Raw genomic sequence first — 27,834 nt, 5'->3', positions numbered from 1 at the left:
GAGGGATGGATGGAGGGATGGATGGATGGATGGATGGATGGATGGATGGATGGATGGAAGGACAGAGGGATGGATGGAGGGATGGATGGATGGAAGGAGGGAGGGATGGAGGGAGGGATAGATGGAGAGAGGGAGGGAGGGAGGGAGGGAGGGAGGGATGTAAGGATGGAGGGAGGGATGGATGGATGGAGGGAGGAAGGAATGGAGGGAGGGATGGATGGATGGAGGGAGGGATGAAGGGAGGAAGGGATGGATGGATGTAAGGAGAGGTGAATGGAGGAATAGATGTAGGGAAGGACAGAGGGATGGATGGATGGATGGGGGGATGGAGCGATGGAGGGAGGGAGGGATGGATGGAAGGAAGGAGGGATGGATGGAGGGATGGAGGGAGAGAGGAGTGGATGAATGTAAGGAGGCATGGATGGATGGAGGGATGGAGGGGTGGAGGGGTGGAGGGATGGATGGATGGATGGATGGAAGGACGGATGGATGGAGGGAGGAAGGGATGGATGGAGGGATGGATGTAAGGAGAGGCGGATGAAGGGAGGGATGGAGAGATGGAGGGAGGAGGGAGGGATGGATGGATGTAAGGAGGGATGGATGGAGGGGTGGATGGAAGGACAGAGGGATGGAGGGATGAAGGGATGGATAGAGGGATGGAGGGAAGGAGGGATGTAAGGAGGGATGAATGGTGGGATGGAGGAAGGGATGGAGGGAGGGATGGATGGAAGGACAGAAAGATGGAGGGATGGATGGATGGAGGGGTGGTGGGGTGGACAGAGGGATGGATGGAGCGAGGGAGGGAGAGATGGATGGATGAAAGCAGGGAGGGATGGATGGATGTAAGGAGGGATGGAGGGATGGGTGGAGGGATGAAGGGATGGACGGATGGAGGGATGTAAGGAGGGAGGGATGGAGGGATGGAGGAAGGGAGGGATGGAGGGAGGGATGGATGGAAGGACAGAGGGATGGATGGATGGATGGATGGATGGAGGGAGGGAGGGGGGAAGGGAGAGGGATGGTTGGATAGAGAGAAGAAGAGATGGTGATGGAGGATGTAGAGAGGAAGGGAGGGAGGGAGAAGGGGATGGATGGAGGGATGGAGGGAGCAATGGAGGGAGGAATGGAGGGAGGAGGGAGGGATGGATGGAAGGATGGAGGGAGGAAGGGATGGATGGATGGAGGGAGGGATGGAGGGATGGATGGAGGGACAGAGGGATGGAAGGACAGAGGGATGGATAGAGGGAGGAATGGATGTAAGGAGGAATGGATGGAGGGATGGATGGATGGATGTAAGGAGAGGTGGATGGATGGATGGAGGGAGGGAGGGAGGGGATGGAGGGGTGGATGGAGGGATTGACGAAGGAATAGAGGGAGGGATGGATGGATGCATGGAAGGATGGATGAATGGAGGGATGGACAGATGGATGGGGGTATGGATGGATGGATGGACAGACGGATGGACGGACGGAGGGACGGCAGGATGGAGATACAGACGGCCACCCATACAGCCGGTGCTGAGGACGCAGGCCGTGGTGTCCCCTGCACACACAGCGCTGCTCTGCCCCCCCTCCCATCCCCCCCCTCCCAGCTGACAGCAGCTCCTCGCTAATTACCGCCCCTTTAATCCAATCAAGGCTCCCTCGACCCGCCGAGGCCGAGGCAGCCCTTAATTACCTCATCTTTCCTACTGGCCTAACGAGGGGCAACGGGAAGGAAACACTTCTGGGATCTCTGTCTGCTCCCAGATGTCGTTTGGCTCCGTGTTGCTGACACTTGTTGTGCACGCACGGGGCCGTTTGCACGGGGCCGTTTGCACGGGGCTGTTTGCACGGAGCACTTTGCATGGGGCCGTTTGCACGGAGCTGTTTGCATGCAGCTGTTTGCACGGAGCTGTCATTTGCATGGAGCAGTTTGCACGGATAGCATGCACACGGCTGTTGCACGGAGCAGTTTGCACAGGGCCACTTACACAGGCCTGTTGCACGGGGCTGTTGCACAGGCAGCATGCATGGGGCTGCTGCACAAGGCTGTTTGCACAAGGCTGCTGTCTGCACGGGGCTGTTGCACGGGGGTGCTGTTTGCACAGGCTCATTTGCACGAGGCTGCTGTTTGCACAAGGCCGTTTGCACAAGGCTGCTGTACAAGGCTGCTGTTTGCACGGGGCTGTTGCACGGGGGTGCTGTTTGCACAGGCTCGTTTGCACAAGGCTGTTTGCTCAGGGCCATTTGCACAAAGCTGCCCTTTGCACAAGGCTGTTTGAACAAGGCTGCACAGAGCCATTTGCACAAGGTAGCTGTTTTTGCACAGGGCTGCCGTTTGCACAAAGCCATTTGCACAAGGCTGTTTGCTCAAGGCCGTTTGCACAAAGCTGCTGTTTGCACAAGGCTGCTGTTTGCACAGGGCCGTTTGCACAAGGCTGCCGTTTGCACAAGGCTGCTGTTTTTGCACAAGGCTGTTTGCACAGGGCTGCGGTTTGCACAGGGCCATTCGCACAAGGCTGCCCTTTGCACAAGACCATTTGCACAAGGCTGCCTTTTGCATAAGGCCATTTGCACAAGGCTGCCTTTTGCATAAGGCCGTTTGCACAAGGCTGCCTTTTGCACAAGGCTGTTTGCACAGAGCCATTTGCACAGCGCTGCCATTTGCACGAGGCCGTTTGCACGAGGCTGCTGTTAGCACAGGGCTGTTTGCACGAGGCTGCGGTTTGCACGAGGCTGTTTGCACGAGGCTGCCGTTTGCACGAGGCCGTTTGCACGCCGCCCCACGTCCCCGTGCCCGGAGTGGGGCCGCAGCCAAGCTCCCTTCCTGTTGACGTCCCGCTGTCAGCGCGGCTCAAGGACTTCCCGGCACGGAACATCGCGGCCCCGCCGGCGTCCACCCCACCCCACAGCCCATACAGGGGTCATGGCCCCACGCAGCCCTATAACCACATCCTATATCCTATAGAAGGACTCACGAGCCCCACTGTCTCCCATCCCCACCCCATATCCCATAGAAGGGGTCATGAGAGCCATGCAGCCCTATATCCACACCCCAAATCCTATAGAAGGATCCCATACCCCCACCATCACCCACCCCCACCCCATATCCCATAAAAGGGGTCACGAGAGCCATGCAGCCCTATATCCACACTCCATATCCTATAGAAGGGGCCATGGACCCATACAGCCCTATAACCACACCCCATATCCTATAGAAGGACTCACAAGCCCCACTGTCTCCCATCCCCACCCCAGATCCCATAGAAGGGGTCACGAGAGCCATGCAGCCCTATATCCACAGCCCAGATCCCATAGAAGGGACCATGGGCCCCATACAGCCCTATATCCCCACCCCATATCCTATAGAAGGAGTCACGAGCCCCACTGTCTCCCATCCCCACCCCATACCCCATAAAAGGGGCCACGAGAGCCATACAGCCCTATAACCCCACCCTATATCCTATAGAAAGATCCCACACCCCCACTGTCACGCATCCCCACCCCAGATCCCATAAAAGGGGTCACAAGAGCCATGCAGCCCTATATCTCAACCCCACAGCTCATAGAAGGGTCATGGCCCCACGCAGCCCTATAACCACATCCTATATCCTATAGAAGGACTCACGAGCCCCACTGTCTCCCATCCCCACCCCAGATCCCATAGAAGGGGTCATGAGAGCCATGCAGCCCTATATCCACACCCCATATCCTATAGAAGGATCCCATACCCCCACCATCACCCATCCCCACCCCAGATCCCATAGAAGGGGCCACAAGTCCCCTGCAGCCCTATATCCACACCCCAGCATCCCATAGAAGCACCCTACACCCCACTGTCTCCCATCCCCACCCCATATCCCATATAAAGGGCCATGAGAGCCATACAGCCCTATAACCCCACCCTATATCCTATAGAAGGATCCCACACCCCCACCGTCTCCCATCCCCACCCCATATCCCATAAAGGGCCATGAGAGCCATGCAGCCCTATATCTCAACCCCATAATCCTATAGAAGGGACCATGGGCCCCATGCAGCCCTATATCCCCACCCCATATCCTATAGAAGGATTCATAAGCCCCACTGTCTCCCATCCCCACCCCATATCCAATATGAGGGGCCATGAGACCCTTGCAGCCCTATATCTCAACCCCATATCCTATAGAAGGGACCATGGACCCCATACAGCCCTATAACCACATCCTATATCCTGTAGAAGGAGTCATGAGCCCCACTGTCTCCCACCTCCACCCCATATCCCATAGAAGGGGTCATGAGAACCATACAGACCTATATCCACACCCCAGAACCCATAGAAGGGACCATGGGCCCCACATAGCCCTATATCCCCACCCTATATCCTATAGAAGGATCCCACACCCCACCGTCTCCCATCCCCACCCCATAGCCCATATAAAGGGCCATGAGAGCCATGCAGCCCTATATCTCAACCCCAGACCCTATAGAAGGGGCCATGGACCCCATACAGCCCTATATCCACACCCTATATCCTATAGAAGGAGTCACGAGCCCCACTGTCTCCCATCCCCACCCCAGATCCTATAGAAAGGGCCACGAGAGCCATGCAGCCCTATATCCACACCCAGGATCCCATAGAAGGATCCCACACCCCCACCATCTCCCATCCCCACCCCATATCCCATAAAGGGCCATGAGAGCCATGCAGCCCTATATCTCAACCCCATGATCCTATAGAAGGGACCATGGACCCCATGCAGCCCTATAGCCACACCCCATATCCTACAGAAGGATTCATAAGCCCCACTGTCTCCCATCCCCACCCCATATCCTATAGAAAGGGCCATGAGAGCCATACAGCCCTATATCCCCACCCCATATCCTATAGAAGGAGTCATGAGTCCCAATGTCTCCCATCCCCACCCCATATCCTATAGAAGAGGCCACGGGACCCTTGCAGCCCTATAACCACATCCAATATCCCATAGAAGGGACCATGGGCCCAACACAGCCCTATATCCCATAGAAGGACCCCACACCCCCACCGTCTCCCATCCCCACCCCATAGCCCATATAAAGGGCCATGAGAGCCATGCAGCCCTATATCTCAACCCCAGATCCTATAGAAGGGACCATGGACCCCATACAGCCCTATATCCCCACTCTATATCCTATAGAAAGAGTCATGAGCCCCACTGCCTCCCATCCCCACCCCATATCCCAAAGAATGGGTCAAGAGAGCCATGCAGCCCTATATCCACACCCAGGATCCCATAGAAGGACCCCACACCCCCACCATCACCCATCCCCACCCCATATTCTATATAAGGGATCATGTGCCCCGTGCAGCCCTATACCCACACCCCATATCCTACAGAAGGGGCCATGAGCCTCACTGTCACCCATCCCCACCCCATAACCTATAGTGGAGACCCTCCTCACCCCACAGCCCCCACCATCACCCCACAACCCTCCTCACCCCACAGCCCCCACCATCACCCCACAACCCTCCTCACCCCACAGCCCTCCTCACCCCACAGCCCTCACCACTCTACAACACTCATGACCCCATAGCAGCCCTCCTCACCCCATAGCCCCCACCATCACCCCACAGCCCCCACCATCACCCTACAACCCTCATGATCCCATAGCAGCCCTCCTCACCCCATAACCCCCATGATCACCCCATAACCACCACCATCACCCCTCAACCCTCAGCACCCTACAACCCTCATGACCCTATAGCAGCCCTTCTCACCCCATAGCTCCCACCATCACCCCACAACCCTCCTCACCCCACAGCCCTCCTCACCCCACAACACTCATGACCCCATAGCAGCCCTCCTCACCCCACAGCCCCCAGCATCACCCCACAACCCTCCTCACCCCACAGCCCCCACCATCACCCCACAACCCTCATGATCCCATAGCAGCCCTCCTCACCCCATAGCCCCAAAATCACCCCAAAACCCTCCTCACCCCATAACCCTCCTCACCCCATAGCTCCCATCACCACCCCACAGCCCTCCTCACCCCACAACGCTCCTCACCCCATAGCCCTCATCACCCTACAACACTCATGACCCCATAGCAGCCCTCCTCACCCCATAACCCCCATGATCACCCCATAACCACCACCATCACCCCTCAACACCCTACAACCCTCATGACCCTATAGCAGCCCTTCTCACCCCATAGCTCCCACCATCACCCCACAACCCTCCTCACCCCATAGCCCTCACCACCCTACAACACTCATGACCCCATAGCAGCCCTCCTCACCCCACAGCCCCCAGCATCACCCCACAACCCTCCTCACCCCATAGCCCCCACCATCTCCCTACAACCCTCATGACCCCATAGCAGCCCTCCTCACCCCACAGCCCCAAAATCACCCCAAAACCCTCCTCACCCCATAACCCTCCTCACCCCATGGCTCCCATCACCACCCCACAGCCCTCCTCACCCCATAACCCTCCTCACCCTTCTCACCCCATAACCCCCATCATCACCCCACAACCCTTAGCACCCCATAACCACCACCATCACCCCACAACCCTCAGCACCCTACAACCCTCATGACCCCATAGCAGCCCTTCTCACCCCATAGCCCCCACCATCACCCCACAACCCTCCTCACCCCATAGCCCCCACCATCACCCTACAACCCTCATGACCCCATAGCAGCCCTCCTCACCCCACAGCCCCAAAATCACCCCAAAACCCTCCTCACCCCATAACCCTCCTCACCCCACAGCCCCCCACCATCACCCCATAACCCTCCTCACCCCATAACCCTCCTCACCCCATAGCCCCCACCACCACCCCACAACCCTCATGACCCCATAGCAGCCCTCCTTACCCCATAGACTTTATAGGGTGACAACCCCCTTTATGGGGTCTGGGACACGGCCCTATACGGTTATAGGGTGCAATTCCCACATAGGGCACACAGCACCCTCACCCCCCCCACCTCGGCGCTAATGGGATCAGCGGTAATTAGGGAGCTCGTTAAGCAGCCATTAATTGAGCTGGGAAATGGAATTGGGGCCATGTGGGATTGGAGGGGAATTTGATTTGGGGTCGGGGGGGAGCGGTGCTGGCGTGCCAAGCCCCAATCTTATAGGGTGGGGGGGTAGGTGATGGCCCTATTAGAGGGATTTGGCCCTATAGGTGGCTCTGGCCCCATAGGGAACCCTGACCCCATAGAAGGCTCTGATCCCACAGAGAACCCTGACCCCATAGGAAGCTCCGGTCCCATAGGAAGCTCTGACCCCATAGAGGGCTCTGGCCCCATAGAGGGCTCTGGTCCCATAGGGAACCCTGACCCCATAGAGGGCTCCGGCCCCATATAGAGCTCTGATCCCATAGAGAACCCTGACCCCATAGGAAGCTCCGGTCCCATAGAAAGCTCTGAACCCATAGAGGGCTCCGGCCCCATAGGGAACCCTGAACCCATAGGGAGCTCTGATCCCATAGGGAACCCTGACCCCATAGAGCGCTCCGGCCCCATAGAGGACCCTGACCCCATAGAACACTCCGGTCCTATAGAGAGCTCTGGTCCCATAGAGGACTCTGGCCCCATAGGGAACCCTGACCCCATAGAAACCTCTGGCCCCATAGAGGGCTCTGATCCCATAGAAAGATCTGGCCTATTAGGGAACCATGACCCCATAGGGAGTTCTGAGTCCCATAGAGGGCTCTGACCCCATAGGGAACCCTGACCCCATAGAGAGCTCCGGCCCCATAGAGCACTCCGGCCCCATAGGGAACCCTGACCCCATAGAAGGCTCTGGCCCCATAGAGAACTCAGGTCCCATAGAGAACCCTGACCCTATAGGGAGCTCTGAGTCCCATAGGGTACCCCGACCCCATAGAAAGCTCTGGCCCCATAAGGAACCCTGATCCCATAGAGAGCTCAGGTCCCATAGAAAGCTCTGGCCCCATAAGGAACCCTGATCCCATAGAGAGCTCAGGTCCCATAGAGGGCTCTGGCCCCATAGAGAACCCTGACCCCATAGGAAGCTCCAATCCCATAGAAAGCTCTGGCCCCATAGAAGGCTCTGATCCCATAGAGGGTTCTGGCCCCATAGGGAACCCTGAGTCCCATAGGGAACCGTGACCCCATAGAGGACTCTGGCCCCATAGGGAACCCTGACCCCATAGGGAACCCTGAGTCCCATAGGGAACCTGGACCCCATAGAGTGCTCCAGCCCCATAGAGCGCTCTGGCCCCATAGGGACCCCTGACCCCATAGAAAACTCTGACCCCATAAGCAGCTCCTTTCCCCCAGCACCACGGGGTCACCCCACAGATTTCCATCCCCCCACCCTATAACACACCACACCCCATAGATCCGCCTCAATCCTAAAAACATCCCCCGATGCCAACGGGAGCCACGGATGCCCCCACCCCTTATATTTTAGGGTCAGGCTATGGGGTGGGGACCCTTTATAGGGCAGGGCAGAGGAAACCGGCACGGAAAGAAGCGTCCGTGAATTGTAGGGCCGTTTTCCTTCCCCCCCCCTTCCTCCTCCCCACCTCTTTTATGGCCCCACTGATGCCGCAGGGAGGAAACAGCCTCTGACCCTATAACCTTCCCCCCCCCCTACATCCCATCTCCGGCCCTATAACGGCGGGATGTGGGAGCTATAGGGGCTCCCTGTGCTGTTCCATATCCACCGAAACAAATCCCAAAGCAAAGCGACCCCAAAAAGATCCCAAAAAGACTCCAAGGAAGGAAAGCAACCCCAAAGCGATCCCTAAGGAACCCCAAAGCAAAGAAACCCCAAAGCAAAGTGACCCCAAAGAAACACCAAAGCAAAGAAACCCCAAAGCAAAGAAACCCCAAAAGGACTCCAAAGCAAAGAAACCCCAAAGCGATCCCAAAGAAACCCCAAAGCAAAGCGACCCCAAAGCAAAGCAACCCCAAAGCAATCCCAAAACAAAGCAATCCCAAAGAAACCCCAAAGCAAAGCGACCCCAAAAGGACCCCAAAAAGACCCTAAGGAAGGAAAGCAACCCCAAAGCAATCCCAAAGGAACCCCAAAGCAAAGCGACCCCAAAGAAACCCCAAAGTAATCCCACAGCAAAGCAATCCCACAGAAACCCCAAAACAAAGCGACCCCAAAAGGACCCCAAAGGGACCCCAAGGAAGGAAAGCAACCCCAAAGCAATCCCAAAGAAACCCCAAAGCAAAGCGACCCCAAAGCAATCCCAAAGAAACCCCAAAGCAAAGAAACCCCAAAGGGACCCTAAAGGGAAGAAACCCCAAAGCAATCCCAAAGGAACCCCAAAGCAAAGTGACCCCAAAAGGACCCCAACAAGACCCTAAGGAAGGAAAGCAACCCCAAAGCAATCCCAAAGAAACCCCAAAGCAAAGCAACCCCAAAGCAAAGACACCCCAAAGAAATCCCAAAGCAAGGAAACCCCAAAGCAAGGAAACCCCAAAGCAATCCCAAAGAAACCCCAAAACAAAGCAACCCCAAAAGGACCCCAAAAAGACCCCAAAGAAGGAAAGCAACCCCAAAGCAATCCCAAAGAAACCCCAAAGCAAAGCGACCCCAAAGCAAAGCGACCCCAAAGCAAAGCGACCCCAAAGCAAGCCCAGAGCAAAGCAATCCTACAGAAACCCCAAAGCAAAGCGATCCCAAAAGGACCCCAAAAAGACTCCAAGGAAGGAAAGCAACCCCAAAGCAATCCCACAGAAATCCCAAAGCAAAGCGACCCCAAAGAGACCCCAAAGCAAAGAGACCCCAAAGGGACCCCAAAAGGAAAGAAACCCCAAAGCAATCCCAAAGAAACCCCAAAGCAAGGAAACCCCAAAGCAAAGTGACCCCAAAGCAAAGCGACCCCAAAAGGACCCAATGGGAGCCTGAAGGAAAGAAACCCCAAAGCGACCCTAAAGAAACCCCAAAGCAAAGCGACCCCAAAAGGACCATAATGGGAGCTTGAAGAAACCCCAAAGCGATCCCAAAGAAACCCCAAAGCAAAGAAACCCCAAAAGGATCCCAAGGAAGGAAAGCAACCCCAAAGCAATCCCAAAGAAACCCCAAAGCAAAGCGACCCCAAAGGGACCCCAAGAAACCCCAAAGGGACCCTAAAGGGAAGCGACCCCAATGCAAAGTGACCCCAAAGCGACCCTAAAGCAAAGCGACCCCAAAAGGACCCTGAAGGAAAGCGACCCCAAAGGGACCCCGAAATAACCCCATAGGGACCCCAAAGGAAAGTGACCCCACACAAACCCCAAAATGACCCCATAGGGACCCCAAAGGGACCCCAAAATGACCCCAAAAGCAAATAGACCCCATAGAGACCCTAAAATGACCCCATAGAGACCCTATAAGGACCCCATAGGGACCCCAAAGGCAAAATGACCCCATAGGAATCCCAAAATGACCCCATAGAGACCCTATAAGGACCCCATAAGGACCCAAAAGCACCCTATAGGGAACCCACAGAGACCCCAAAGCAAAATGACCCCAAAATGACCCCATAAGGACCCTATAGGAACCCCAAAGGGACCCCAAAAGCAAAATGACCCCAGAGACCCCAAAATGACCCCCAAACGACCCCATAGGGACCCCACAAAAACCCCAAAAGAAAATGACCCCATAGGGACCCCAAAATGACCCCATAGGGACCTTATAGGGACCCCAAAAGCAAAATGACCCCACAGAGACCCCCAAATGACCCCCAAACGACCCCATAGGGACCCCAAACTGACCTCATAGGGACCCCAAAAGCAAAATGACCCCATAGGGACTCCAAAATGACCCCATAAGGACCCTATAGGGACCCCAAAGCAAAATGACCACATAGGGCCCCAAAACCACCCTATAGGGACCCTAAAATGATCCCATAGGGACCCCAAAAGCAAATCAACCCCAAAATGACCCCCAAACGACCCCATAGGGACCCCAAAACGACCCTATAGGGACCCCATAAAGGACCCTATAGAGATCCCAAAAGCAAACCAAGCCCCAAACGACCCCATAGGGATCCCAAAATGACCCCATAAAGACCTTAAAATGACCCCACAGAGACCCCAAAATGACCCCATAAGGACCCTATAGGGACCCTATCAGGACTGCAAAAGCTAATCGACCCCATAGGGAACCCAAAACGACCCCATAAAGACCGTAAAATGACCCCATAGGAACCCCAAAGGCAAAATGACCCCATACAGACCCCAAAATAACCCCATAGGGACCCCAAAATGACCCCATAAGGACCCTATAGGGACCCCAAAAGTAAATGGACCCCATAGGGACCCCAAAAGCACCCCAAAGCAAAATGACCCCATAGGGACTCCATAGAGACCCCAAAATGACCCCATAGGGACCCCAAAATGACCCCAAAAGCAAATCGACCCCACAGGGACCCTAAAATGACCCCATAGGGACCCTATAGGGACCCCAAAGGGACCCCAAAAGTAAATCGACCCCATAGAGACCCTAAAATGACCCCATAGGGTCCCCAAAACGACCCCATAGGGTCCCCATAGCAACCCTATAGAGATCCCAAAAGCAAACCAACCCCAAAACGACCCCATAGGAACCCCAAAATGACCCCAAAATGACCGTATAGGGACCCTATGGGGATCCCAAAGGCAAATCGACCCCAAAATGACCCCAATAGGGACCCTAAAGGGATCCCAAAAGCAAATCGATGCCAAAATAACCCCAAAACGAACCCATGGGGACCCCAAAGGGACCGCAGAAGCAAAATGACCCCATTGGGACCCCAAAAGCACCCCATAAGGACCCCAAAATGACCCCAAAATGACCCTATAGGGACCCCAAAGGGACCCAAAAGCAAAGCGACCCCATGGGGACACCAAAAGCACCCCATAAGGACCCCAAAATGACCCTATAGGGACCCCAAAGAGACCCAAAAGCAAATGGATCCCAAAATGACCCCATAGGGACCCCATAGAGACCCCATAGGGACCCCATAGGGACCCCAAAGCAAAGCGACCCCATGGGGACCCCAAAAGCATCCCATAGGAACCCTAAAATGACCCCATAAGGACCCTATAGGGACCTCAAAGGGACCCCAAAAGCAAATCGACCCCATAGGGACCCCAAAAGCACCCCATAGGGACCCCACAGAGACCCCAAAATGTCCCCATAGGGACCCCAAAATGACCCCATAGGGATCCTATAGAGATCCCAAAAGCAAACCGACACCATAGGGACCCTAAAATGACCCCATAGGGACCCTATGGGGATCCCAAAAGCAAATCGACCCCAAAATGACCCCAAAACGACCGCATAGGGACCCCAAAATGACCCTATGGGGACCCGAAAACTAAATTGACCCCATAGGGACCCCAAAAGCACCCCATAAAGACCCCAAAATGACCCTCTAGGGACCTTAAAGGGACCCCAAAAGCAAAATGACCCCATAGGGATGCCAAAATGACCCCATAGGGACCCCAAAATGATCCCAAAAGCAAATCGACCCCATAGGGACCCCAAAATGACCCCATTGAGACCCTAAAATGACCCCATACGGACCCGAAAGGGATCCCAAAGGGACCCCAAAAGCAAATCGACCCCATAGGGACCCCAAAGGCAAAATGACCCCACAGGGACCCCAAATCGACCTCATAGGGACCCCAAAATGACCCCATAGGGACCCTATAGAGATCCCAAAAGCAAACCGATCCCAAAACAACCCCATAGGGACCCTAAAATGACCCCACAGAGATCCCAAAATGACCCCAAAGGGACCCCAAAAGCAAAATGACCCCACAGAGACCCCAAAATGACCCCATAGGGACCCCAAAACGATCCCATAGGGACCCCAAAAGCAAAATGACCCCAAAGAGACCCCAAAATGACCTCATAGGGACCCTATAATGACCCCATAGGGACCCTATAGAGATCCCAAAAGCAAACCAACCCCATAGGGACCCTAAAATGACCCCAAAAGGACCCTATAATGACCCCATAGGGACCCTATGGGGATCCCAAAAGCAAATTGACCCCGAAATGACCCCAAAACGACCCCATAGGGACCCTATAGGGACCCCAAAAGCAAACCGACCCCATAGGGAACCCAAAATGATCCCATAAGGACCCCATAGGGACCCTAAAATGACCCCAGAGGGACCCCAAAACGACCCCATAAGGACCCCAAAGGGACCCCAAAAACAAAATGACCCCATAGGGACCCCAAAATGACCCCAAAAGCAAATCGACCCCACAGGGACCCTAAAATGACCCCATAGGGACCCCACAGAGACCCCAAAGCAAAATGACCCCAAAACAACCCCATAGGGACCCTATAGAGATCCCAAAAGCAAACCAACCCCATAGGAACCCTAAAGTGACCCCATAGGGACCCTATAAGGACCCCAAAATGACCCTAAAGGGACCCCAAAAGCAAATCGACCCCACAGAGACCCCCAAAAGCACCGCATAAGGATCCTAAAATGACCCCAGAAGCAAAATGACCCCATAGGGACCCCAAAATGACCCCAAAACGACTCCATAGGGACCCCATAGGGAACCCCAAAAGCAAAATGACCCCATAGGGACCCCAAAAGCACCACATAAGGACCCCAAAATGACCCCAGAAGCAAAATGATGCCATAGGGACCCCAAAATGACCCCATAGAGAACCCCAAAAGCAAAATGACCCCATAGGGACCCTAAAACGACCCCATAGGGACCCTAAAATGACCCCATAGGGACCCCATAGGGACCCCAAAGGGACCCCAAAAGCAAATCGACCCCATAGGGACCCCAAAACGACCCCATAAGGACCCCAAAGGGACCCCAAAAAGAAATTGACCCCAAAATGACCCCAGAACGACCCCATAGGGACCCCAAAATGACCCTCTAGGGACCCTATGGGGACCCCAAAGGGACACCAAAAGGAAATCGAGCCCATGGGGACCCCAAAACGACCCCATAGGGACCCCAAAGGGAAAATGACCCCACAGAGACCCCAAAACGACCTCATAGGGACCCCAAAACGACCCCATAAGGACCCTCTAGGGACCCTAAAGGGACCCCAAAAGCAAATCGACCCCAAAATGACCCCAAAACGACCCCATAGAGACCCCAAAATGACCCCAGAAGAAAAATGACCCCATAGGGACCCCAAATGACCCCATAGGGAACCTAAGGGGACCCCAAAATGACCCCATAGGGACCCTAAAGGGACCCCAAAAACAAAATGACCCCATAGGGGACCCCACAGAGACCCCAAAATGACCCCATAGGGACCCTATAAGGACTCCAAAAGGAAATCGACACCATAGGGACCCCAAAATGACCCAATAGGGACCCCAAAGGGAAAATGACCCCACAGAGACCCCAAAACGACCTCATAGGGACCCCAAAACAACCCCATAAGGACCCTCTAGGGACCCTAAAGGGACCCCAGAAGCAAATTGACCCCAAAACGACCCCATAGGGGCCCCACAGAGACCCCAATACGACCCCATAGGGACCCTAAAGGCATCCCAAAGCAAATGAACCCCAGAGGGACCCCAAAACGACCCCATAAGGACCCCAAAGGGATACCCAAAAACAAAATGACCCCATAGGGGACCCCAAAACGACCCCAAAATGACCCCGTAGGGACCCCAAAGGGACCCCAAAAGCAAATCGACCTCATAGGGACCCCAAAACGACCCCATGGGGACCCCATGGGGAACCTATAGTGATCCCAAAAGCAAACCAACCCCCAAATGACCCCAAAACGACCCCATAGGGACCCCAAAATGACCCCAGAAGCAAAATGACCCCATAGGGACCCCAAAACGACCCCATGGGGACCCCAAAGGGACCCCAAAATGACCCCATAAGGACCTCAAAGGGACCCCAAAAACAAAATGACCCCATAGGGACCCCACAGAGACCCCAAAACGACCCCATAGGGACCCTATAGGGACCCTAAAGGGACCCCAAAAGGAAATCGACCCTATAGGGACCCCAAAATGACCCCATAGGGACCCTAAGGGGACCCCAAAAACAAAATGACCCCATAAGGGACCCCACAGAGACCCCAAAACGACCCCATAGGGACCCCAAAGGGACTCCAAAAGGAAATCGACCCCAAAATGACCCCAGAACGACCCCATAGGGACCCCAAAATGACCCTCTAGGGACCCTATGGGGACCCCAAAGGGACACCAAAAGGAAATCGAGCCCATGGGGACCCCAAAACGACCCCATAGGGACCCCAAAGGGAAAATGAACCCACAGAGACCCCAAAACGACCTCATAGGGACCCCAAAACGACCCCATAGGGACCCCAAAGGGACCCCAAAAAGAAAATGACCCCATAGGGGACCCCACAGAGACCCCAAAATGACCCCATAGGGACCCCAAAATAACCCCAGAAGCAAAATGACCCCATAGGGACCCCAAAATGACCCCAAAGGGACCCTAAGGGGACCCCAAAAACAAAATGACCCCATAAGGGACCCCACAGAGACCCCAAAACGACCCCATAGGGACCCTAAAGGGACCCCAAAAAGAAATCGACCCCAAAATGACCCCAGAACGACCCCATAGGGACCCCAAAATGACCCTATAGGGACCCTATAGGGACCCCAAAGGGACCCCAAAAGGAAATCGAGCCCATGGGGACCCCAAAACGACCTCATAGGGACGCCAAAACGACCCCATAAGGACCCTCTAGGGACCCTAAAGGGACCCCAGAAGCAAAATGACTCCATAGGGACCCCAAAACGACCCCATAGGGACCCTAAGGGGACCCCAAAATGACCCCATAGGGACCCCACAGAGACCCCAAAATGACCCCATAGGGACCCTAAAGGGACCCCAAAAGGAAATCGACCTCACAGAGACCCCAAAACGACCCCATAGGGACCCCAAAACGACCCCATGGGGACCCTAAAGGCAAAATGACCCCACAGAGACCCCAAAACGACCTCATAGGGACCCCAAAACGACCCCGTAAGGACCCTCTAGGGACCCTAAAGGGACCCCAGAAGCAAACTGACCCCAAAACGACCCCATAGGGGCCCCACAGAGACCCCAATACGACCCCATAGGGACCCTAAAGGCATCCCAAAGCAAATGAACCCCAGAGGGACCCCAAAACGACCCCATAAGGACCCCAAAGGGACCCCAAAAGCAAAATGACCCCATAGGGGACCCCAAAATGACCCCAAAATGACCCCATAGGGACCCCAAAGGGACCCCAAAAGCAAATCGACCTCATAGGGACCCCAAAACGACCCCATGGGGACCCTATAGTGATCCCAAAAGCAAACCAACCCCAAAATGACCCCAAAACGACTCCATAGGGACCCCAAAATGACCCCAGAAGCAAAATGACCCCATAGGGACCCCAAAACGACCCCATGGGGACCCTAAGGGGACCCCAAAATGACCCCATAAGGACCCCAAAGGGACCCCAAAAACAAAATGACCCCATAGGGGACCCCACAGAGACCCCAAAACGACCCCATAGGGACCCTATAGGGACCCTAAAGGGACCCCAAAAGGAAATCGACCCTATAGGGACCCCAAAATGACCCCATAGGGACCCTAAGGGGACCCCAAAAACAAAATGACCCCATAAGGGACCCCACAGAGACCCCAAAACGACCCCATAGGGACCCCAAAGGGACTCCAAAAGGAAATCGACCCCAAAATGACCCCAGAACGACCCCATAGGGACCCCAAAATGACCCTCTAGGGACCCTATGGGGACCCCAAAGGGACACCAAAAGGAAATCGAGCCCATGGGGACCCCAAAACGACCTCATAGGGACCCCAAAATGACCCCAGAAGAAAAATGACCCCATAGGGACCCCAAATGACCCCATAGGGAACCTAAGGGGACCCCAAAATGACCCCATAGGGACCCCAAAAACAAAATGACCCCATAGGGGACCCCACAGAGACCCCTAAATGACCCCATAGGGACCCTATAGGGACTCCAAAAGGAAATCGACACCATAGGGACCCCAAAATGACCCAATAGGGACCCCAAAGGGAAAATGACCCCACAGAGACCCCAAAACGACCTTTTAGGGACCCCAAAACGACTCCATAAGGACCCTCTAGGAACCCTAAAGGGACCCCAAAAGCAAATCGACCCCAAAATGACCCCAAAACGACCCCATAGGGACCCCAAAATGACCCCAGAAGAAAAATGACCCCATAGGGACCCCAAAATGACCCCAAAGGGACCCTAAGGGGACCCCAAAAACAAAATGACCCCATAGGGGACCCCACAGAGACCCCAAAACGGCCCCATAGGGACCCTAAAGGGACCCCAAAAGGAAATCGACCCCACAGAGACCCCAAAACGACCCCATAGGGACCCCAAAACGACCCCATGGGGACCCCCCCCCATAGGGTCGTGATTTGGGGCCGCTTTTGGGGCCGTGCGGAGGGGCGGCCCGTTACCTGCAGCGCCTCGGAGCCCCGCGCGGCGCCGTCCGCCTTCAGGAGCAGCCGCTGCCCGCGCCTGAAAGAGCGAAGGAGCGCCGTCAGCAGGGGCTGCAGCACCAGCACCAGCATGGGCCGCCGCTTCGGGCCGCTTCGGCTCGGCTCGGCTCGGCTCGGCTCGGCCCGGCTCGGCTCGGCTCTGACTGCCTCGGCTCCGCTCGGCTCTACTCTACTCGGCTCGGCTCAGCCCGGCTCGGCTCTACTCGGCTCGGTTCGGCTCTACTCTGCTCTGATTTCCTCTACTCGGTTCGGCTCTACTCGGCTCGGCTCGGCCCGGTTCGGTTCTACTCGGCTCTGGTTGCCTCTACTCTACTCGGCTCTGCTCGGCTCTACTCGGTTCGGCTCTACTCGGCTCGGTTCGGTTCTACTCGGCTCTGATTGCCTCTACTCTACTCGGCTCTGCTCGGCTCTACTCGGTTCGGTTCGGTTCGGCTCTACTCGGCTCGGTTCGGTTCTACTCGGCTCTGATTGCCTCTACTCGGTTCGGCTCGGCTCTACTCGGCTCGGTTCTACTCTGCTCTGATTGCCTCTAGTCTACTCGGCTCAGCCCGCTTCGGCTCTACTCGGCTTGGTTCGACTCTATTCGGCTCGGTTCGGCCCGGCTCGGCTCAGCTCTGATTGCCTCTACTCGGCTCGGCTCAGCCCGGTTCGGCTCTACTCGGCTCTGACTGCCTCTACTCGGCTCGGTTCGGCTCGGATCGGCTCAGCCCCGCTCAGATTGCCTCTACTCGGCTCAGTCCGGCTCGGTTCGGTTCGCCTCTACTCAGCTCAGCCCTGCTCGGCTCTACTCGGCTCGGCTCAGCCCGGCTCGGTTCGGCTCTACTCGGCTCGGTTCGGCTCAGCCCAACCCGGCTCAGATTGCCTCTGCTCGGCTCAGCCCGGCTCGGTTCGGCTCTACTCGGCTCGGTTCGGCTCAGCTCGGCTCTGCTCCGCTCAGCTCGGCTCAACTCGGCTCGATTCAGCCCAGCCCGACTCGGATCGCCTCTCCTCGGCTCGGTTCGGCTCAGCCCGACTCGACTTTCCTCCGCTCGGTTCGGCTCTCCTCGGCTCGGTTCGGCTCAGCCCAGCCCCGCTATGATTGCCTCTACTCCGCTCGGTTCGATTCGGCTCAGCCCGGCTCGGTTCGGCTCGGCTCTACTCGACTCAGCCCGGCTCGTTTCGGTTCGGCTCGGCTCAGCCCAGCCCGACGCAGTTCGGTTCTATTCGGCTCAGCCCGATCCGGTTCGGCTCTATTCGGCTCAGCCCGATTCGTTCTGCTCGATTCGGCTCAGCCCGATCCGGTTCGGCTCTATTCGGCTCAGCCCGATTCGTTCGGCTCGATTCGGCTCAGCCCGATCCGGTTCGGCTCTATTCGGCTCAGCCCGATTCGTTCGGCTCTATTCGGCTCAGCCCGATCCGGTTCGGCTCGATTCGGCTCAGCCCGATCCGGCTCGGCTCTACTCAATTCGGCTCGGCTCAGCTCGCTCCTACTCAATTCGGCTCAGCCCGGCTCGATTCGGTTCCACTCGCTTCGGTTCGGCCGTGCTCGGCTCAACCCGGCACTGCTCGGCTCGGTTCGGCTGATCCCGGCCCGTTCCGCCGCCCCGCAGCAGCTGCGCTCCGCTCCGCACCTGCTGCGCGTCCGGGCGGGGCGGGGCTGGGCGGGGGGCGGGGGGCAAATAGGGGGAGGGGAATTTATGGGGTGGGGCGTCGCCCTATATGGGGGGGTATGGCCCTATATGGGGTGAGGCATCCCCCCTGTGTGGGCTGCGCTATGGTCCTATATGGAGTTGGGTACGGTCCTATATGGGGTGGGACATCTCCCCTATATGGGATGGGGTATGATCCTATGTGGGATGGGGCATCTCCCCTATATGGGGTGGGGCATGGTCCTATATGGGATAAAGCTTCCCCCCTATATGGGGTGGCATATGGTCCTATATGGGGTGGGGTACGGTTTTATATGGGATGAGGCATCTCCCCTATATGGGATGAGGCTTCTCCCCTATATGGGGTGGGGTATAGTCCTATATGGGGTGGGGCATCTCCCCTATATGGGGGGCATATGGTCCTATATGGGATAAAGCTTCCCCCCTATATGGGGTGGCATGTGGTCCTATATGGGGTGGGGTATGATCTTATATGGGATGGGGCATCTCCCCTATATGGGGTGGGGCATGATCCTATATGGGATGAGGCTTCTCCCCTATATGGGGTGGGGTATGATCCTATATGGGATGAGGCTTCTCCCCTATATGGGGTGGGGCATGGCCCTATATGGGGTGGGACATCTCCCCTATATGGGATGGGGTAAGGGATGGGGTGGGGTATGAATGGGGTGCGGTCCCATATGGGGTGCGGTCCTATATGGGGTGGGGTTACAGATGGGGCATCCCCTTCATATGGGGTGGGGTATGGATGGGGTACAGGCCCCATATGGGATAAAGTAAAGGGTGGGGGATGATCCCATATGGGGTGGGGTAAAGGGTGGGGTGTGGTCCTATATGGGGTTGGGGAAGGGGATTGTGTCCCATATGGGATGAGGCATCCTCCCTATATGGGATGGGGTAAGGGATGGGGTATTGTCCTCTATGGAGTGGGGTATGGATGGGACACAATCCTATTTGGGGTGGGGTCGGGGTAGGGGATTGGTTCCCATAGAGGATGGGGTATTGCCCTATATGGGATGGAGTATGGTGCTCCTTAGGGACCACCCTATAGGGCCGGAGGGGTGGCACACAGCATCCCCCAAATCCACCCCACTCTTAAGCCCTCTGTGCTGCACCCTATATCCCATATCCTATATCCCATATCCTATATCCCATATCCTATATCCCATACCCCATACCCCATACCCCATATCCCGCACATTGCATCCTATATCCTGCTCCCTGCATCCCATATGGACGCCGAGCGCCCCCTATCGGCCATAGGGTGCATTGCAGGGCCATATAGGGCCGTGCCTTAATTTCTCCCCCCCCCCGACCCCAATGGGATCGGAGGTGTGGGGTGAGCGCTTGACCCTAAGAACTGCTGCAAGGGGGGGGGGGGGGCGAAGAGTCCCTAAAACGGCCCCCAAACACCCACAGCCGGCCCCAAAACAGCCTCGAAGTGCCAAAGTCACCCTATAACCACCCCAAAACCACCCCAAAACCGCTTCCAAACAACCCCAAATCACCCCAAAGCCACCCTCAAACCAACTCAAGAACCAACGGTAGAACTGCTCCCCAAAACAACCCCAAATCAGCCCCAAATCAGTGCGGTCAGCACCACGGGAGGACCCCAGTGTCCCTAATGTCACCACCCTTGGAGGACCCCCGCATCCCCCGTTCCTGGAGGACCCCAAATTTCCCGACCCCCCCACCCTTGGAGGACTCCCATTCTTGGATGACCCCCAAACCCCCATCCTTGGAGGACCCCAGATCTCCCCAACCCCCACCCTTGGGGGACCTCAATGTTCCCCATCCCCACCCCTGGAGGACCCCATTGTCCCCAACCCCCACCCTTGGAGGACCACCATATCCCAAACCCCCATCCCTGGAGGACCCCAATGTCCCCACCCCCCACCCTTAGAGGACTCCCATGTCCCAAACCCATTCCAGGAGGAACCCCATATCCCAAACCCCCACCCCTGGAGGACCCTAAATGTCACCACCCATGGAGGACCCCCATATCCTCCAAGCCCCACCCCTAGAGGACCCCATTGTCCCCTATCCCCATCCTTGGAGGACCCCATTGTCCCCATCCCCCACCCTTGGAGAACCCCCCCATCCCCCACCCTTGGGGGACCCCCATGTCCCCATCCCCCACCCTTGGAAGACCCTCGTATCCCATTCCCCACCCTTGGAGGACCCCTACATCCCCCATCCCCCACCCTTGGAAGACCCCCATATCCCCCATCCCCCACCCCTGGAGAACCCCCATATCCCATCCCCCACCCTTGGAGGACCCCAAATGTCCCGATCCCCCACCCTTGGAGGACCCCCACATCCCCCATCCCCCACCCTTGGAGGACCCCTGTATCCCCCATCCCCCACTATTGGAGGACCCCATTGTCCCCATCCCCCACCCTTGGAGGACCCCCACATCCCCCAACCCCCACCCCTGGAGGATCCCCCCATCCCCCACCCTTGGAAGACCCCCCACATCCCAACCCCCACCCTTGGAGGACCCCTATATCCCCCATCCCCCACCCTTGGAGGACCCTCATATTCCAACCCCCACCCTTGGAGGACCACCATGACCCCAACCCTCACCCCTGGAGGACCCCATTGTCCCCAACCCTCACCCCTGGAGGACCCCATTGTCCCCAACCCCCACCCTTGGAGGATCCCCATATCCCCCATCCCCCACCCGTGGAAGACCCCCACATCCCAACCCCCATCCTTGGAGGACCCCATTGTCCCCATCCCCCACCCTTGGAGGACCCCCATCCCCCACCCTTGGAGGACCCCAGTGTCCCCACCCTTGGAGGACCCCCACATCCCCCAACCCCCACCCTTGGAAGACCCTCGTATCCCATTCCCCACCCTTGGAGGACCCCAGTGTCCCCATCTTGCACCCTTGGAGGACCCTCATATCCCATCTCCCACCCTTGGAGGACCCCCATATCCCCCATTCCCCACCCTTGGAGGACCCTCATATTCCAACCCTCACCCTTGGAGGACCACCACGACCCCCACCCCCACCCCTGGAGGACCCCATTGTCCCCATCCCCCACCCTTGGAGGACCCCTGTATCCCCCACCCCCCACCCTTGGAGGACCCAAATGTCCCCATCCCCCACCCTTGGAAGACCCCCATATCCCATCCCCCATCCTTGGAGGACCCCCACATCCCAACCCCCACCCTTGGAGGACCCCAAATATCCCCAACCCCCACCCTTGGAGGACCCCCACATCCCCCATCCCCCACCCTTGGAGGACCCCAGTGTCCCCATCCCCCACCCTTGGAGGACCCCATTATTCCCATCCCCCACCCTTGGAGGACCTCCCCCCCCCCCTTGGAGGACCGCAGCCGGAGCAGCCGTTAATTGCAGCGGAGGGAGCAAAGTTCATCAGCGCTCATCAACACCAACCCGGCTGGGAGGGGAGCAGCGCAGGAGGGCGGCTGCACAGCTGGTCTGATCCCATAACAGCAGGGTGCTCTGACCCCATAACCTCTGACCCCATAACATAAGGATGCTCTGACCCCATAACCAGGGGATGCTCTGATCCCATAACAGGAAGATGCCCTGACCCCATAACATAAGGATGCCCTGACCCTATAACCAAGGGATGCTCTGACCCCATAACCTGGAAATGCTCTGACCCTATAACCAGGGGATGCTCTGACCCTATAACATAAGGGTGTCCTGACCCTATAACCTCTGACCCTATAACCAGGGGATGCTCTGACCCTATAACCAGGGGATGCTCTAACCCTATAACATAAGGATGCTCTGACCCCATAACAGGAGAATGTTCTGACCCCATAACATAAGGATGCTCTGACCCCATAACAGGATGCTCTGACCCCATAACATAAGGATGCCCTGACCCCATAAGATGAGGATGCTCTGACCCTATAACCAAGGAATGCTCTGACCCTATAACCAGGGGATGCTCTGACCCTATAACAGGAGGATGCTCTGACCCCATAACATAAGGATGCCCTGACCCTATAACCTGGAAATGCACTGACCCTATAACCAGGGGATGCTCTGACCCTATAACATAAGGGTGTTCTGACCCTATAACCTCTGACCCCATAACATAAGGATGCTCTGACCCTATAACCAGGGGATGCTCTAACCCTATAACATAAGGATGCTCTGACCCCATAACAGGAGAATGTTTCTGACCCCATAACATAAGGATGCCCTGACCCCATAACAGGAGGATGCTCTGACCCTATAACATACGGATGCTCTGACCCTATAATCTCTGACCCCATAACATAGGGACGCTCTCACTCCATAACATAAGGATGCTCTGGCCCTATAACCAAGGAATGCTCTGACCCTATAACATGAGGATGTCCTGACCCTATAACCTCTGACCCCATAACATAAGGATGCCTTGACCCCATAACATAAGGATGCCCTGACCCCATAACATAAGGATGCTCTGACCCCATAACATAAGGATGCTCTGACCCCATAACAGGAGGATGCTCTGACCCCATAACCAAGGGATGCTTTGACTCCATAACATGAGGATGCTCTGACCCCATAACAGGAGGATGTCCTGACCCTATAATCTCCGACCCAATAACATAGGGATGCTCTCACCCCGTAACATAAGGATGCTCTGACCCTATAACCAAGCGATGCTTTGACCCCATAACATATGGGTGGTCTGACCCTATAACATAAGGATGCTTTGACCCCATAACAGGAGGATGCCCTGACCCTATAACCAGGGGATGGTCTGACCCCATAACATAAGGATGCTCTGACCCCATGACAGGAGGATGCCCTGACCCCATAACATAAGAATGCCCTGACCCCATAACATAAGGATGCTCTGATCCCATAACATAAGGATGCCCTGACCCCATAACATAAGGATGCCCTGACCCCATAAGATGAGGATGCTCTGACCCTATAACCAAGGAATGCTCTGACCCTATAACATGAGGATGCTCTGACCCTATAACATAAGGGTGTCCTGACCCTATAACCTCTGACCCCATAACATAAGGATGCTCTGACCCTATAACCGGGGGATGCTCTAACCCTATAACATAAGGATGCTCTGACCCCATAACAGGAGAATGTTCTGACCCCATAACATGAGGATGCTCTGACCCCGTAACAGGATGCTCTGACCCCATAACATAAGGATGCTCTGACCCTATAATCTCTGACCCCATAACATAGGGATGCTCTCACCCCATAAAATAAGGATGCTCTGACCCTATAACATGAGGATGCCCTGACCCCATGACAGGAGGATGCCCTGACCCCATAACATAAGAATGCTCTGATCCCATGACAGGAAGATGCCCTGACCCCATAAGATGAGGATGCTCTGACCCCATAACCTGGAAATGCTCTGACCCTATAACCAGGGGATGCCCTGACCCCATAAGATGAGGATGCTCTGACCCCATAACAGGAGGATGCTCTGACCCTATAACCAAGGGATGCCATGTCCTACTGAACCCGTAGCCACGTCCTGGTGATCCCATTGCTGTGCCCTATTGACCCTATAGCCGTGTCCTACTGACCCCATAGCCATGTCCCCATGATCCCATTGCTGTGCCCTATTGACCCCATAGCCGTGTCCTATTGACCCCATAGCCATGTCCCCATGATCCTATTGCTGTGCCCTATTGACCCCATAGCCATGCCCTACAACCCCATATCCCCATCCTACTGACCCCATAGCCATATCTTATTGACCCTATAGCCATGTCCCCATGATCCCATTGCTGTGCCCTATTGACCCCATAGCCATGCCCTACAACCCCACAGCCCCATCCTACTGACCCCATAGCCATGCCCTACAACCCCACAGCCCCATCCTACTGACCCCATAGCCATGCCCTACAACCCCATATCCCCATCCTACTGACCCCATAGCCACACCCTACAACCCCATAACCCAATCCTACTGACCCCATAGCCACACCCTACAACCCCATAACCCCATCCTACTGACCCCATAGCCATGCCCTACAACCCCATAACCCAATCCTACTGACCCCATAGCCATGCCCTACAACCCCATAACCCCATCCCATAATCCCATAGCCACACCCTACAACCCCATAACCCCATCCCACTGACCCCATAGCCACACCCTACAACCCCATATCCCCATCCTACTGACCCCATAGCCAAGCCCTACAACCCCACAACCCCATCCCATAACCCCATAGCCATGCCCTACAACCCCACAACCCCATCCCATAACCCCATAGCCAAGCCCTACAACCCCATAACCCCATCCCAGTGACCCCATAGCCAAGCCCTACAACCCCACAGCCCCATCCTACTGACCCCATAAACTCGTAGTTGCCTTCGGGATCCCGGATAGGACAAGAAGCATAAAAATCCCATATATATATATTTTAGGGCTGAAAACCCAAAATCGAAAGGTTTTGAGGACGCCTGGTTGAAGAGCCGGCTTCTGCGGGTTCGTTAATGGGGACGGCAGCTAATTAGGGCGTGAATATTAATGAGCAGGTGAGGCGGGATGCGGGGTTGCCCCGGTGTTTGGGTTTCTTTGGTAACGGGGTGAGCGCGGTGTGTTTGTATGGGGTGAAAGGGCAAAACTCCTCCGGCGTTATGGGGTGGAGTGGAATTATAGGGGAAAGGGGGGTGGGGGGTTGTGGGGCCTGAAGGGGGGGTGGGGGGAGGGGTTATGGGGTGGTCAGCGGGGTCCCGAAATCAGGGGGAATGGGGAGAGGGCATCAATGGGGTCATAAAATCAGTGGGATTGGGGAGGGGGATCAATGGGGTCACAAAATGATTGGGATTGGGGAGTGGTACCCAATGGGATCCCAAAAACATTGGGAATGGAGAGGAGAATCAATAGGGTCACAAAAACATTGGGATTGGAGAGCGGGGATCAATGGGGTCACAAAATCAGTGGGATTGGGGAGAGGAGATCCATGGGGTCCTGAAATCATTGGGATTGGGGAGTGGGGATCAATGGGATCCCAAAAACATTGGGAATGGAGAGGGGGAATCAATAGGGTCATAAAATCAGTGGGATTGGGAAGTGGGGATCAATGGGGTCATAAAATCATAGGGATTGGGGAGTGGGATCCAATGGGACCCCAAAAACATTGGGAAGGGATTGGGGGAATCAATAGGGTCATAAAATCACTGGGATTGAGGAGTGGGGATCAACGGGGTCACAGAATGATTGGGATTGGGGGGTGGTACCCAATGGGATCCCAAAAACATTGGGAATGGAGAGGGGGAATCAATAGGGTCCCAAAATCATTGGGACTGGGGAGTGGGGATCAATGGGGTCCCGAAATGATTGGGATTGGAGAGTGGGGCTGAATAGGGTCACAAAATGATTGGGATTGGGGAGTGTGGCTCAATGGGGTCCTGAAGGCAATGGGATTGGAGAGGGGTACCCAATGGGATCCCGAAATCAGTGGGATTGGGGAGTGGGGCTCAATGGGGTCACAAAATCATTGGGATTGGGGAGTGGTCCCCAATGGGACCCCAAAAACATTGGGAAGGGATTGGGGGAATCAATAGGGTCATAAAATCGCTGGGATTGAGGAGTGGGGATCAATGGGGTCCTGCAATCATTGGGATTGGAGAGGGGTATCCAATGGGATCCCAAAAACATTGGGATTGGGGAGTGGGGCTCAATGGGGTCCTGAAGGCAATGGGATTGGAGAGTGGGGCTCCATGGGGTCCCGAAATCATTGGGATTAGGGAGTGGGGCTCAATGGGGTCACAAAATGATTGGGATTGGAGAGTGGGGCTCAATGGGGTCTCGAAATTATCGGGATTGGGGAGTCGGGCTCCATGGGGTCCCGAAATCATTGGGATTGGAGAGTGGGGCTCAATGGGGTCACAAAATGATTGGGATTGGGGAGTGGTACCCAATGGGATCCCAAAAACATTGGAACGGAAAGGGGAATCAATAGGGTCCCAAAATCATTGGGATTGGAGAGTGGGGCTCAATGGGGTCCTGAAATTAGTGGGATTGGGGAGTGGGACCCAAGGGGATCCCAAAAACATTGGGATTGGGGAGTGGGGCTCAGTGGGGTCCTGAAATCATTGGGATTGGAGAGGGGGAATTAATGGGGTCACAAAATGATTGGGACTGGGGAGTGGAACTCAGTAGGATCCTGAAATCATTGGGATTTCCATCCAATCCCATCCCACCCCAATCCCACCCCCGCCCCATATCCCACCCCATCCCCACCCCATAGCTCTCCTGCTGGCCCCATAGCTCTTCTCTTGGCCCCATAGCTCTCCTGCTGGCCCCATAGCTCTTCTCTTGGCCCCATAGCTCTCCTGCTGGCCCCATAGCTCTTCTATTGGCCCCATAGCTCTCCTGCTGGCCCCACTGCTCTTCTATTGGCCCCATAGCTCTCCTGCTGGCCCCATAGCTCTTCTCTTGGCCCCATAGCTCTCCTGCTGGCCCCACAGCTTTCCTGCTGGCCCCATAGCTCTCCTGCTGGCCCCACTGCTCTTCCATTGGCCCCACAGCTCTCCTGCTGGCCCCATAGCTCTTCTCTTGGCCCCATAGCTCTCCTGCTGGCCCCACTGCTCTCCTGCTGGCCCCATAGCTCTCCTCCTGGCCCCATTGCCCTCCCATCAGCCCTATTCCTCTCCTCCTGGCCCCACAGCTCTCCCACTGTCCCCATTGCTCTCCTCTGGACCCCATTGCTCTTCCATCAGCCCCATCGCCCTCCTACCAGCCCCACTGCCGTCCCATTTTCCCCATATCTTTCCCATTGTTCCCAATGCTCTCCTACCGGCCC

At 55.9% G+C, this 27,834-nt stretch overlaps 1 protein-coding gene across 2 annotated transcripts in view; it reads right to left on the bottom strand.

The window, feature by feature from the left end:
• Positions 1-27,834, bottom strand: part of PDE2A (phosphodiesterase 2A) — a 73,010-nt gene that overhangs the window by 40,256 nt on the left and 4,920 nt on the right. Inside the window, exons 1-2 of one of the 2 annotated variants that reach the window (XM_090134201.1) lie at positions 17,883-19,027; positions 17,369-17,792 (exon numbers count right to left, since the gene is read on the bottom strand). In XM_090134201.1, the coding sequence (XP_089990327.1) occupies positions 17,369-17,482 (114 nt within the window). In that variant the 5' untranslated portion in view covers positions 17,483-17,792; positions 17,883-19,027. Of the gene's footprint in view, positions 1-17,368; positions 17,793-17,882; positions 19,028-27,834 lie in introns of those variants that run through there. The other variant, XM_090134200.1, reaches the window with a different exon arrangement.

This window comes from Phasianus colchicus, chromosome 1 (assembly GCF_987193195.1).
Source record: "Phasianus colchicus chromosome 1, bPhaCol1.hap1.1, whole genome shotgun sequence".
Taxonomy (NCBI): Eukaryota; Metazoa; Chordata; class Aves; order Galliformes; family Phasianidae; genus Phasianus; species Phasianus colchicus.
This window is presented reverse-complemented; position numbering and strand designations above follow the sequence as displayed.